Genomic DNA, 14,318 nt, shown 5'->3' on the forward strand with positions numbered 1-14,318 from the left:
GACTACTGGGTTATGTACTCATTTGTTTTGCAATTAATTTAAAATAAGATGACTTTCATCAGTGTGGAAGTGGGACAAGAAACACAGGAATCAGGCTCTTCATTATGGATCAGACAGAGCAAGCAGATGTATTCCCATGAGCGCTAAAACTTTCCCTGAGCAGGTGATAAAGGCCTTGAGAACCTTTCAACGGGAGTTGCAAAAGAAACAGAGCAGTGAATGATACAAACTGTGACCCAACATGGCTCTGTATCACAGAGACTTGTGAAAGAGGGTCTGGAGGTCTTCAAGAGTTCTGGGTTCCTAAGGACAGGGAGAGTTGCTCCCATGACCTAACAAATGCAGCAAACACCAATTTTCATGACACAAAACCAAGCACTGTAGCTAGTGCTGCACAGCAGTGCTCCTCCCCAAAACTGTAAAATTAAAACCCAATAATCTTCACAAGACTTAAAAAACCCTCCCTCAAATTAGTAAAATTACCATGCAGTGAGTTACATTATAACCACTTTATGACTACTGCTGAGCTCAGCTCCCAGTGGACTACAGGGCAAATTTATAGTAATTTGAGATAAAAATCAGAATTAAGTGCCTGTAATTTAGGATTCTACAGTACATGATTCTGAGCACAGGATGCAAAAGCTCAACAAATTATAACAGATCTGCCCTAAAAGAGTTGACTGTTAAGTCATGGAAGTCAAGACATGCCCAAATGCCTTCTATAAAGGAAAAACAAAAAAACCAGCTATGCCTCTGTCTATGTATGCATTTTTTTTCAGTGGTCCCAAACAGAGCTTATGAATTTTCTTATTTGCTCTATTATAAATTTCTTTCTCCCCAAAAGATCTGAATGATCAAATGTATTATGTGTGTATGGACTATTCAATTGAAATTTGATGGAGCTGGGAAAAAAAGTAAAGTTCATTTTGATGACATTACTCTTTCAATTAAAAATGACATCATTCCAGTGTTCCGAAAATCTGGCCATTAAAAACAGACTAGTGACCTGGAAAAGAACTCGGATTTTAAGTTTTGCCTTGGAAAAATTATTATTATTTGTGTGTTATCTGACTGGAAGGTCCTTTGCACTGGACGGCATCATCCTAAACACCTCATTTTAGAGACTTTGAAACATTTTAATAACTGCACCTCTTCTTTCAAACACAAAGTCTCATCTCAGAAGACCAAGCGGAAACTTTACATTAACTTGTTCATCAAATATGGTGAGGGGGAGAGCAGGGGAGGCCTTGCCCTAACACAAAAAGTGAGAGATTTACAGTCACTGACACAGCACTAAATTGAAGCTTCCAGAGAGCAAAATTATTCCAAAAGAGGTTTGAATTTTTCTCATTGGAAGACAAATACGCTGCATCTGATTCACACTGTGTAGCCTTAGTCTTAAAACGCCTTCCATTTAGCAAAGAGAGATGCATAAATTTGGCTATTTAGCTCAGATATTCATACCAGACCTGGAATTGAGAGGTTTTTCTGGGTTTTTTTAATAACATGCTCCTGATTGACAGGATTTTCACAGCTTCCTCTGGCTAGACAAACACATTTGGAGTGCGTTTTTTCCTGATGTCATTATCAGAACAATGCAGGACATATTTAGCATTAACACCCATTACTCTGAAACCAATGTTTATGTATAAAGTGTCAGCATAAAAATTGCATTCCTGAGTGATCCTGACTCATAGCCAGCTCCTCTGGAAGTACAGATAGAGTGAATTTTTTAATCAAATTGGATGACTGTGTTAAGGCTTGGATGAGCCAGGCCTGCCACAACTTGTTTGTGTCCTCACTCCCAAGCTACCTGACAGCTCGTTGTGTGGTATGGAGCTACATGGGAGCACATATTTTATCACTCTATGTCTAAAATAAAAATTACTTGCTTTTAAGTTAGCCTGTGTGAACTACTAGCCTCGGGAAACTCATGCTGCATACAGTGGGATTTCTGAACTGCTGCAGTTCCAGCAGCTGGTTCTTTTAATTCCAGAAATGTCTTAAAAATCAATTAAAACAGCTCAGAAGAACCACTCTGTAGTACCTCAGTTATATGGATAATTAACATATCCAATTGCTTCAGTCAACAGCAATTAAAGTTTTGTACCCAGAAGACCACAACCGATAAGAAAACGCAAATGTCCTGATGAGCAGCTTTCCTCTGCACAACACAGACCATTCCTATGACAGTCTGCTCCTAACTGTGTGTGAGAGGGAAAGGTAAAGACTGTTTTATTTTTCATGGAATCATTTTTTCTTTTTAGATTAGTATCTTTTCCCCTACTTAAAAATTTGTGCCCCATAAGGCCTTTGGTAGAAAACAAACACCAAGCATTACTTTTAAAATGCAAGGCAGGCTGACTTAGTTTGAAGTTTACTTCCAGCAGAATGTCTCCTCTGAGTGACAAAAATTTCAGCTTTGTGGACAGGCCAAGGTCCAGCTCATCTACTAAGTTGCCTCCTCACTTTAAACCCACACTGCTAAAAAGCTACAAAAAACCTCCTACTCTATATTTTCCAATTTTTACTAAAGCCTAAATAAGCAAAACAAAAGCATAGTAAGGTTACTAAAGCTCAAGGCACTGCTTACTTTCATAACAACAGGAGGTGAATGACATAAATATCCTTGTCATGATGCTGACTCCAATCAAATCCCTAAGTCAATGAATTAACAGCATTATTGGATTAATCACATTTGATCAGATCCCCAAGCCAAGCTGACATATAATCAAGAATCTGGTTGATTCAACAGCCACTTCCTAATGAGGATAAGGAAATGGTAGTTCTGTTTCACTCCAAAATCAAGATAAAAAAATTTTTTCCCTTTAGCAAGGAAATTCATACTCTTTATAGAGCATGTCAATGTTTTAGTTTCAAGCCCTGATGAAAAGGTTCTTCTCCAAATCTTCAAATTCACACGGCTCATCTTAAAGAAGCCTACACATTACATTTTGCCTTTCTCCTGTTATATCCTCAGTGCTCATTTAAACCCCTTCCAGAAGCCTTGGTGTTATTACAGATATTAATATTCCCCCAGATACCCCCTTGTACACCACTAAATGATTTCAGATTCAGGTTTTACTGCACAATGCTTACAAGTCCTGTACAGGCAGCTCAAGTTAAACCTTTGACGATGTGGCATCAGAAAGGAACCCAGGGCCAGGAATTTCCAGCATACACCCTCCAGTAGATGCACCTAACCATAAACTCCTTTCAAATGTGATTGAGACCAACATCACAAGAGACCAGGAATTAGCACTTCATTAAGAAATAGATGGGGGAAGGAAATTTATAGATACATATTGTAGTCAGGTTATCACAGTAAAAATGTATAGGTCTCATATGGTAAAGTGAATTCCAGTGAGTTAATAAATTTTCAGGTGAACTTCAAATGAACTTGGGCAAGCTACAATACTGAGGCCCCGGATTAACAGTGAACATGGCAGGTGTGAAACTTCAAACAAAACACATCTAAGTTTCTCAGACCTCTGTGTCAGATGAAATATTACTCCACAGAGACAAAGTATGCATGGAAATGCCATTTGTTCTTAGTTTCCATAAACATTTGGACAATGAAATTACACTACTTCAGCATTGATAGGAACTTAGCTTTCATTTCACACATACAAAAATGCAGGAACCATTTTTTTCTCCTTTCAGTACCTAATTGAAAACTTCTAAAGCACACACACATATTCCCCAATGCCATTTTCTTTCCTCCATACTGAGAAATTTAAGAGTAAGAGAAGTGAAAGTTTCTCAGCCCTGGAAACCTAACAATCCTTGTTAGCTCACTTGAGCACGTAGCCATATTTGCAATGATGTTTGCTTAGTAACCTGACAAGTGAGAAAGAGAAAAGAAAATAAAGTGTCAAGACTCAAGCATTTGAGATGAAGGAAAAAGATACTCCCACCATTACTGTTTAGAGAGCATACATTTTGCTTTGAAAGGACAAGTATTTAAAAATTCAGAGGAACTCAAATAACTTACTGCCTCACACTGAGCTACAAACTGTATTCTTTTCCTTTCTTTCAGAGTACAGAGAGCAAAAGAGTTAAAAAGCCCAACAGAAATAAAATTGTTATTTTCTATATTATAAGGTGAATTGCTTCCTGATATCCCATTTTATTTGTCCATTTCTATCCTACAAAATAACTGTACTTATTATATTTTACTGACAGACCTTTGTTTCTGAACACCATTCCTTCTATTATTGACAAGCCTAAAATATGGCAATTTCTTGCGGCTCAGCATCTCATACATTTCAGCTTTTATAAACCACGCTAGTGGCAGTTTAAGGCAAATTGCTCTCCTTTGCATTGCCAAGACAGTGAGCACTGTCACAGATTCTGCTGGCAGCATCGGCAGAGGGGAAACTTTACCTCAGTGTTCATATCCTTCCCTGTCTGCCCACAGAAATCTCGCCAGGAACACCAGCTTCGAGGGTGCCACGATGCAAGGCTACTGAAATCCATCAAAGCCCTCCATGAGCGTGTTAATGCAGGTGAGTGAAAGAATCAGATGGAAGACTGAAAGGCTGATCCCCAGTCTGCAGCTGGCACAGAGCCCAGGGATGAGCAGGATGGAACACAGAGGATGTTCTGAGCCAGACATCACGATTGCTCCCCAGCGGCCCCCACAGCCTCACCCCACCTCAGACAAAGAGACTGGCATGGACCACAGCACATTTCAGAGGTGGATGCCTTTGCTTCCCTCAGGACACAAAAGGATAATATCTTAAAGCTGCAATTTAACCTTAAAATGCCAAGGTTGCACAGACTGATATTCACGAGTATGGTAAAACCTTCAGTCTTCTGGCCAGCTCTGAAACTGTGCATAGAGGCAAGCCCTGCTCACCCAAGGGAATCTGTTAAGCCAACAGCACTATGAATTTAATGGCTATCCTCCCACTTGCACAGCTCTAATTCTCACAGAAGTTTCAAGTGTCAGAATTCTGGCATGAACATGCATTTACTGAGCCCTCTACTTCAAATTAAATAGTTGCAGGTTCTGCTGTGTAAATTTGAATGGCCACAGAAGCTATCACTTGGGAAATACAGAGTATCTTTGCATACAAAGATCTACTAAATTATTTTAAATTGTGTATTCTAAATATGACACATTTATGGCAGAGATTTTATCTATTTTTTTCCTCCATAAAGACAGACTTCTCACTTATTCTGGCTCTCCCTGAACTCAAAAGTCCATAAACAGTGATCCAATCTCCCACACAGAGTTTCACCTTGTGTGTGTGGAGTTGCATTAAATATTACAGATTTTGGTCTTACCAGCCACATCCCACCACAGTTCTCCATTCTTCCACCTCATTCTCCTCCTGAGGCTTGTATTAGTCACCCAGTCTTCCTGATTTTATTGTGTTTTGAGGGGGATTTAAAAGCTAATTTCCAGCCTTCTTTTAATCTCTCTCCAGCTGCCTTGCCTCCCAGACAGGGGGCTTTCTGCATTTAGCCTTTCAAGTAGATAACTGACCCCGGCAAACAACTCAGCCTTGATTGATCAGTGATTGATCTTTTTACATTTGCTTTATTCACTCAATTTCAACACATCATATGAAAGCATTTTATTAAATGCAGTACAATATTTCTAAGTGCTGGTTGGGTGATTTCTCTGTTAGGTTGGGGTTTCTTTTGTAGTTGTGGCTCTTTGTTTAATTGTTTTAACACTCTGTCCTTGTTTAACCTCTTCTAATTGAGATATCAAAACCCATCAGCTTACCTAGCTCTAACCTAGTTCTGATTACACACAAAGCAGCAAGTCTGCCTTCGCCTTTTCAATTGTATCTACTCAAAACACAAAGCAAAGCACTATTTACTTAATTCTTCTCTTGTCCTCCGCGTGTTCCCTGAGCTCTCAGTATTTTAATTCCTTCTTTCTTACAGGCACCAAATTTTCATAGCTCACTTATAACTGTGGTATCATGCATTGCTCAGAAACTATCTGCACAAGAAAACACTGCTTCAAATGATTCCTCATCCCCCTGATGCCTGAAGAGCTCAATGTTGACACACAGGAGACATGCAGCCCTGGTCATCACACCAAAGAAGGTTGAAAGGACTGACCAAGAAACACTGAAAGAAAAGGTTCCTTGGGACTGAGGTTTCTGTATGGAGAGGAACTAAATCAGTGGTCCAAATGGAAAATGTAGCCAAAGATACAGGAAGAAAGTAGATTTCTCAATAGAACTTTATTATTACAGTATTCGATGTGCAGATAATGGCCAATAAAAGGATTATCCCTTCTAAAAATAAAGACTGTCTGGAGCTAAATAATCACACTTTTAGCTAGAAATAGACAACTCTTGACCCTATGAAATATCATTTTCATAGAAACCTAATATATCAACTGTTGATAACTTCTGAATACCAGTTACTTTCCCACTGGATAGAAGGCATAATCATAGGACACACTACATTTAGAATTGTATTCTGAATAAAGGTATCCCATATACCTACAGCTTAGGGAACATGCAAATTCTGACAGGCTATACATGTCTTGATATTGATTAAAAAAAAAAAAGATACTGAAAGACTAAATGCAGAAAAATATGGATGAAAAAGTCAGTATTCTTTTGGAATTGTTAGATATTTTTAATATATTAGTATTAAAATTTAATGTCCTATTCTACCCATGATACACTACTCTGCATTACCTTGTGCTACAATAAAAATGTATAGGGTCCTACAGATAAAAGTTTATTGGTGATACCAGCCTTACAAAAATCTAATGACATTCTATAGGCCTTCTTGTCCTACTTTTCTCTTAAGACAGAAAAGCAGATGTCCTTTACCTCAGCCATAAAAAAAGGTGTCTGTTTCAGAACATGAATTGGCTACCCATGCCCAGTAATTCCAGACTTGGGTGTTTTTACATCTTGATGTGAAGGGGTGGGGAGGTATATATTTACCCTACTTATGCTACTGAATGTTTCTCAGGAAGGGCCATTCTTTTTTTTCCTTAAGCTGGAAATCCTTAAAATTCTATTCCTGCTGAATTAACATTTCATCATACAAAACTAGTATGCTCAGTGACATAAGCTCTTTGTCAAAGAGAAGAGCCTGTTATTATGTATATGACACTTTCCTTCAGAGCACATAAAGCTGTGCCTTTTAGGCCACAAATATATATTACAAGAAAAATACACCCGCAGTACTAAAAACAATCAGAGTACTCTTCATTATTGGAGCTTTAAGAAAGGCACTTCAGCACAAACACTTTGGATAAAGACTGCAGTAAGGCATAAATTCCAAATGGAAGCAGGGATAAGAATGGAATAAACAGTATTACCACCTGGACACTATTCCTAGTCTCTAAACAAAGACCTGGATGCTTGGACCAAGGACAGATATATAACCCCCACCCCTCTCTAAACAATACAAATGAACAGCATCCAAGACAGGTCTTAATGCAACCAGACACTTAATTTAGACACTGTTCTTGCACACAGTTACAGCTGTTATTTGGATCAGGGCCTATCTTTATGGAAAGAATAAATTAACATGAAGCTAAAACCAGTTTTTATTCTCAAGAGAATTGATCTGAAAGTCGGAAGACCTTGGAAAGGTATCTGTGTGATAAGTGCTTGAAGGATGGAATTCTGTTCCCTGCAATGTCAGGACAGTATTTCTTTGTATGTATTTAGTGGGTGACATCATTTTGGGTACCTGCTACAGCCATTAAATAGGAATTAATCTCACTCAATGACAAAAATGAATCCAAAATTGTCAAAGTAAAAAGGAGAGGAGAGCTGTGCAAAAAATTGCTATTCTGCACAGTGAAAGTATTTTTTCATCAATAACACTTCTCTCATACAATCTGAGAAAAAAGAGCCTTTTTTTTTGAAATTTTTACAATTTTTGCAATTTTTTTTTTTTTTTTTTGAGCAGCCTCTGTCAAAGCATTACAAAAATACTACATCTGACATAGTGGAAGAGTTAAGTCAGTTAAACACATGCACATGAAAAACGGGAGATAAAAAAGAAAATACAGTTAAGCAGATTATCAAACTGAATAGCCAAGACCCATCCCAGAGCTGATGATTTCTAAGTCCAGATTCAACCTTCTCAGCAGAATTAATATTTAGTGTCCCTGAGTTAAAAAACAGAAAGCAAACTTTCCAACACCTGTCACTGTTTCGTGTTAAATGCTGACACAAAAGTAATGCTCTTTTTTACAATTGTTCTTTCACTTGACCCCACACGTAATATAAAAGAAAATAGTGTTTATCATAAATTCATTTTAAAGAATGCAGCATTGTTTTCAGCCTCAAAAAGTGAAGAATGTCCCCAATATGTCTCCAGTTAGATTACTGATGTCCCATCTCACAAAAAAAAACCCACAAACCTTTAAAACTATGAAAAGACAGAATTCAGGCACAAAATACTGTTCAGAAGTGAGCAAAAAAGTCATCTTTCATTCACAAGGGAAAATCATGCACACAGATTTGTGACTAAATATGCTAACTAAATTAACTAAGAGAACCAAAAACTGGATAAATCAATGAGTTTTTTCTTTGCATCAAAGACTTAGTTTCAGCTTCATGGGCTTCCATACATTGTGACCAAACAATTTCAAGGGTGATGTAGAAATATAGAATTGGCTTTAATGCAGTCTCATTGCTCCAGGACCTCAATAGCACGTGGTGTTCAATGGGTGACAAGTCAAACACCACAATTTTAATTATGCTTCCTTCACTTGCAGTACAGGTAACCAGAAAATTATAGTCACAGGCCATAATGTGAAAGGCTGTCTCAGAAAAACAGAGACTAAGATAAAAGAGTTTAAATTTGCAGTTTTTCTGTTTGAAAACTGTGCCATTATTTTTCACTAAAAAAACCTCAGAATATTAACTGATAGTTTATCCAAACAAAATCAAAAATCATTAAGGCCAAATTACAAAATAAACTTGAGGGAAAACAGAAAAGTAATCTTTTGTGATGCACTTCTCTATTTTTTTTTTTTGTATTTATTCTCATTTTTATAACCAGTTACTTGCAGTAAACTGCTGAAACTCACTTATATTTTTCTCTTACTATAGCATATATTGCAAAAATGAAATACAAGTATATACTGTACCTTGTTTTACCTGTAAGGAACACACACCTGACAAAAGGCAATCTTCACATCCAGAGTAGGTTCACCAAAATAATACAAGAAATGGCGGCTCATAAATACCTGCAATTAAAGAAAAGTAGACATAGAAATCTTGTCTGGCTGCTGATGTGCAAGTATAATGCAGCTCTAGCTTGATTTGGATTCTAAAACCAACCTGATTTGTTGCCCAGCTTGTGAAAAACAGAAATGTTGTAACAATGAACTGTAAAAAGCTTTAAATTCTTTACAAAGCCTGTCAAGGTTATGGCCCCAAATATGACTTGGTTACATCTGGAAAACTTTACAGTAACTGGTGCCATTAATTCAAGTTTATCATGTCACTTGCATATTCCTACACCACCAACAACAAAAAAATCAAGTCAATAATGTTCTAAACAATGTGGGAATAGGAGACACTTATTATTATGGGGAGGAAAAAATACAAGTCCTAAGTTGACAGGTATTAGGAAAGTTATAGAAGTGGAAAGACTGGTTACAGCACTGTGTAAATTCATCCACTTTGTGAACATCCCACGTAGTTCTGGTCTTTACATTCTACCACTAGAAAAGCTACAGAAAAGGGCAGCAAGAAGGGTCCAAAGCACAAAGAGATTCCTCACATGAAACAACAGCACAGACTGGGAAGATAATTTTTTAGCCTAGAAAAGGACTGTCTGAGTGAAAATATGCTGGAGATACATAAAATGAGGGGAATACTGAAAAATGAAAAGGAAAACATCCTTCCATTTTTTTGTTCAAATAATTAAAAAAAAAAAAAAAGTGGCACCAAGTTATGTTATCAGAGTTAGAAAAAATCAACAATTTGAAATAATTCTTCATACACTGTTTTGTCACGGTAAAACTCTCTGCCTCATGTTGCTGTGGAAGCCAGAAGTCAACATAAGCACTAACATGATTAGGCAAATTCACATAAGAAGAAATCCGCTGAAGGCTATTAACCTCGAAAATATCACCCCTGACTCAAGACACCCCTGAGTCATAGTCTGCCACTCCACGCTCAGCCTATTTCTGGATTTCCCAGGCATCTGATACTGGCCCAGGGAGCCACAGACTAGACTAGACAGGCCTGCCTGTGCACCCCATTACAGAGGTCTTAATTTAGTTCCACAGCACCACATCCAGCTCTGCCTAACCAGTCCTGTCCCAGCTACATTCTAGCATGGCACATCAGTGACAAGCACCCACAGCAGTGTCATCAGGCTGAGGCAGGCAGCTATGTCACAAGACTTTGGAAAACATTGATTCCTCTGCATGACCCCAAAGAACCACAGAAAACCCAGCCAAACACACAAAACAACAACAAAAACCTGTTGCACCATGAAAAAACTAGCAACTTTCAGCTAAAATGAGATAAATTATATAGAACTTCGTGTTCTTCTGCTAAATGTAAGCTCATTGTAAAGACTTAAAAAATGAAAACAAAACAACCATCCAACCATCACTCCATAAAGTTATGATTCTGAAACGCTATGTAGCTACTCATGGCACTTGTCTTCAGTAGGAACAACTAACTTACTTCAAGTGTAAATGGCGCTAAGCAAGACAAGACTCAATCTGGAGTCATTTCAACTCACACCAATTGATCAGGAGTAAAGAAACTACAAGAAAGTATTCACTAATACTTGCCAACTTCAATGCATCATGTGCTCCCACGTGTGTTTAATTTTTAATGAATGAATATATGAATAATCCTGTTATGAAAGCAAGTTTATGACCTTTTCTGCATCATGTTACAGTGCCTGAGATTGCTTTCTCACTGCCCACTGAGTCATTACCAGAGTCTCATATTCCACAGGGGGTTTATAATAGTTTATTTTAAAACAAAAAAAGAAGAAAGGAAGCTTTTTTTTTGCCTTTTTTTTTTTTTTAAAAAAAAGCTTTTAACATAAGATATATTGCCAATGATTTCTGGAAAGCCAGCAGGTAATTACACTGTCATGCTGCAGATACACTCACTGGCTGTATGCATTACATTGCTATAATAATCAATGACTGAAATGTCAATAGCGATGACATACCACGTTCAAGACAGAGCTTAATGGTGGAAAACGAAGAAAGGAAGGGAAGAAAATTGGGGGGATTTGGTTTCTCCCTGAATTTGCTGTGAGGGTCTATTGAGAAGACATACTTTGTATTATGTATGCATTACTAGTCATGCCCAGCTCCTCAGCTGTCCACAGGAATTACTGTCACTGTTAATAGCCACCCTGGGCAGAACAATAGACTGGTGATTTTTATGAACTGGAATATATTTTAGAATTTATGATGTTGTCCTTGTGTGCAGTTAATGCTTTTAAAAATAACAGAAGTATGATATGTTTTAATGGCCTAGATCAATACTCCTATTCCTCTGTACATGAGACATGCTGGATGAATCACTACGGAGCTGAGTTCCTCCAGTTATACAACAGGAATGCGTGCCACCTTTCCGTGGCACAGAAAGCTGTACCCAGGACAAAACAGACTCGGTTTCACGTTTTGAAGCGTTTATTGAATTCATAAAAGGTTCCCTTCAGTGTCCTGTAAGTAATCACACACGTATGTAACTTCTAATTCCTTCAGGCAAAAAATAGATTCACACTCAGCTGCGCAGATCTCCTTGATCACGTCTCCTCTGGAGCGAGCTGACACCACATCACTAGAGATGTTTAAGAAGTGTCAGAATAAAGAACTGGCCTGATGCTGAGATAATTGTGCTACAACATAAAGCAGTTATAAAACAAGAAGCTACTGAGACAAACAGCATCACTCACCAGGGACTGGAGTTTTTCATGAGAGCATAAGCATCCAGCATTTCTTTACCCCCCTTCTGATACTTTACCTTTTCAATATTGAGTGAAATTACCCAAGGGGGAAAGAACCGGGAGAACAGAACATTAGTGATAGAATAAAATATTCTGGGAAGCCAGAGACTGCACACAGTAGTAGCATCACAGGGAGAAAACCTGTCCGTGAAACACCAAAGCCACAATGGGATCCCAAATCTTCATCATGATCAAGGCATTTGTGTGCCAGAACCCATAAAAACATACAAGACTCAGCAGCAAACACATGATCTACTCTCAGGCAAAACAAAACTAGGAGGCACTAAAATCAGGAGGAGGAAAGCAGCTGTGAAGGCAAGATAAAGAAAATCCTGAAAAACCTCTGAGCTGTTCAGTGGCACAGCCACCAAGGGAAGTGCTGCCTGCATCCACTGAGGCTTGGCCTCTGCCTGGCCTCCTGCTTCACACCCTCTTCTTCACCCCACTCTTCCTTCCTCATGGAAAGCTGTTCTTCAAAACAGAATATGGACTAAAGACATGCCCAAATTTCTGGCATGAACTTCTCTTTACCTGCAGTATTCCTATCAAATCTTCCTTTTCGGAATAAGGACTTTTTACTTTTAATAATGGTTATCTTCTCTCCAGGGGTCAGGGGGATTATCTAATTATTATGCAAACAGCTCTTTGAAGACTGAAAGGATTAAATCAATACTATTACTATAATTACTGAGTGCAGAGAAGAAACCATGGAATGAGACCAGTTAAAACAGACTAGAAAACCAACAGTAGCTGCAGTTCTCAAACACAGCCTCCCGCAGTAAACCTTTCTGTTTGTCCTTGAATTCTTTCCTCACCATCAGTGCTGTATGATATTGGAACCCAGGCAAAGTCTGGGCAATTCGGCCCAGTCAGATTAAATCTTTTGGCCTAGGAGTGTTTTCTACCCAGACTGCACTATCCTTCATGTAAGTGGCTCCTGGATGATGGACAGGGAGACTGTGTTTGTCTTAAACCTAGGAGATGCAAGCCTCAAGCCTGAGGGGTCTGGGCTGTTGCTGATCCAAGTAGAGCCTAAGCACTTGCACCCACCAAGCTGAGGTCTCTGATCTGGAAAAGCATCACAGTCACTTTCTTTTGAGAAAATATCTTCATGATGGTTTCTCATCCCAGCATCCCCTAATCAACAGGTAAGTCCCTCATGCCCAGTGGATAATGCCTCGACCCGTCACAGTATATTTAAAACCTTCTGTGAAAGTTGAGAAGGCCAATGTCAATCCTCAGGAAAGTTCCATGTAACTTCTTAATTCAGAGAGATGAAGGAGCCAGCTGCCCTGCTGCAATACTGCTTTCTTCATCATAGTCCAGGCAGGCAGGGCTGCTCATCTCACCCCACAGCACAACCATCTGTGTCAAATGCACTGATCCAGGGCTGAAACAAGGTTCTTCATGAGGAAAAACTGCAGCAGCTGTTTGACCTGTATTTAAACCAGTGTTGCTGTACTTGAAATGAATATCCCAAACTAGCCCTGGTGCTGCTCTCACCACCTCCCATGCTCCTGAAACTATACTCTGAGAGATGCTTACATGCCCTACAACAAAACAAAATGGAAACAAATGTTTAAATTCCTAATTTAAAAAGTAGCCCCACAGGGAATTAAAGAAAATCAAAATTAGAAGTGCAAATTTCAATTTAAACAGGGATCAAATGGCAGCTGGAGATAAAGTAGAAAGAACTACTTGTATGAAAAACTTCACTATATTTAAATCTGGCAAAGTGTGGCTGCAAACTGGAAGGTTGTGAAAGAATCTCAGGACGTCTACCAATATCTGTGCCAAGTCCCATCAATTGTGATAATCTCAGTAATAAGAGGAAGCCATATATATTCATATCAAATAATCAAATCCAGCATTTCTATTTATTTGATATTACCACCCAAATACATCGCAAGTGCACAATGGATACAGTGAACGTGCTCCCTATCTTCACCAACTTGTAGTTCTCTACTTGTTCTACAAAAGGAGAATTCAAGTATTTATTACTATCTCATTACATTTCATTCCTAAACATAAAGATACAGGGAATGAAAAAAAATTAATGAAATAGCACCATCACCTAAAGTTATTTAAAAAACCCATCCTGTTCTAATTCAATGACGGGGGCAATTGATCAATTCAGATGTCACTTAAAAACCTTCTTTAAAAACACTAATGTTCAAAGATTAACATTCATGAATTATTAATGCTTCCTTTTCGAAAATGTGTTTGAATAATTTCATGCATTTCCAGTACTGAAATTCCTCTCTCCTTCATCTGAAAATACATACTCTCACCACTGTATAAATTCTCTGAAGCTTTTGGTAATGTTCTAACTCCTGTAACTATATTTTTCCTTTACTGAAACTTGGCTATTCTGCTCT

The 14,318-nt window shown here is 38.3% G+C and overlaps 1 protein-coding gene across 6 annotated transcripts in view; it reads right to left on the minus strand.

Moving 5' to 3' along the window:
* The window catches only part of MAPK10 (mitogen-activated protein kinase 10), a 145,394-nt gene that overhangs the window by 70,693 nt on the left and 60,383 nt on the right, over positions 1 to 14,318 (minus strand). For 5 of the 6 annotated variants that reach the window (XM_066186576.1, XM_066186575.1, XM_066186580.1 and 2 more), the window contains one exon: positions 9,125 to 9,196. In XM_066186576.1, coding sequence (XP_066042673.1) covers positions 9,125 to 9,190 — 66 coding nt within the window. In that variant the 5' untranslated portion in view covers positions 9,191 to 9,196. Of the gene's footprint in view, positions 1 to 9,097; positions 9,197 to 14,318 lie in introns of those variants that run through there. The other variant, XM_066186577.1, reaches the window with a different exon arrangement.

The sequence above is a fragment of the Chamaea fasciata genome, unplaced genomic scaffold (genome assembly GCF_029207755.1).
Source record: "Chamaea fasciata isolate MVZ Bird 193981 ecotype frontalis unplaced genomic scaffold, bChaFas1.0.hap1 SCAF_6, whole genome shotgun sequence".
NCBI lineage: Eukaryota > Metazoa > Chordata > Aves > Passeriformes > Sylviidae > Chamaea > Chamaea fasciata.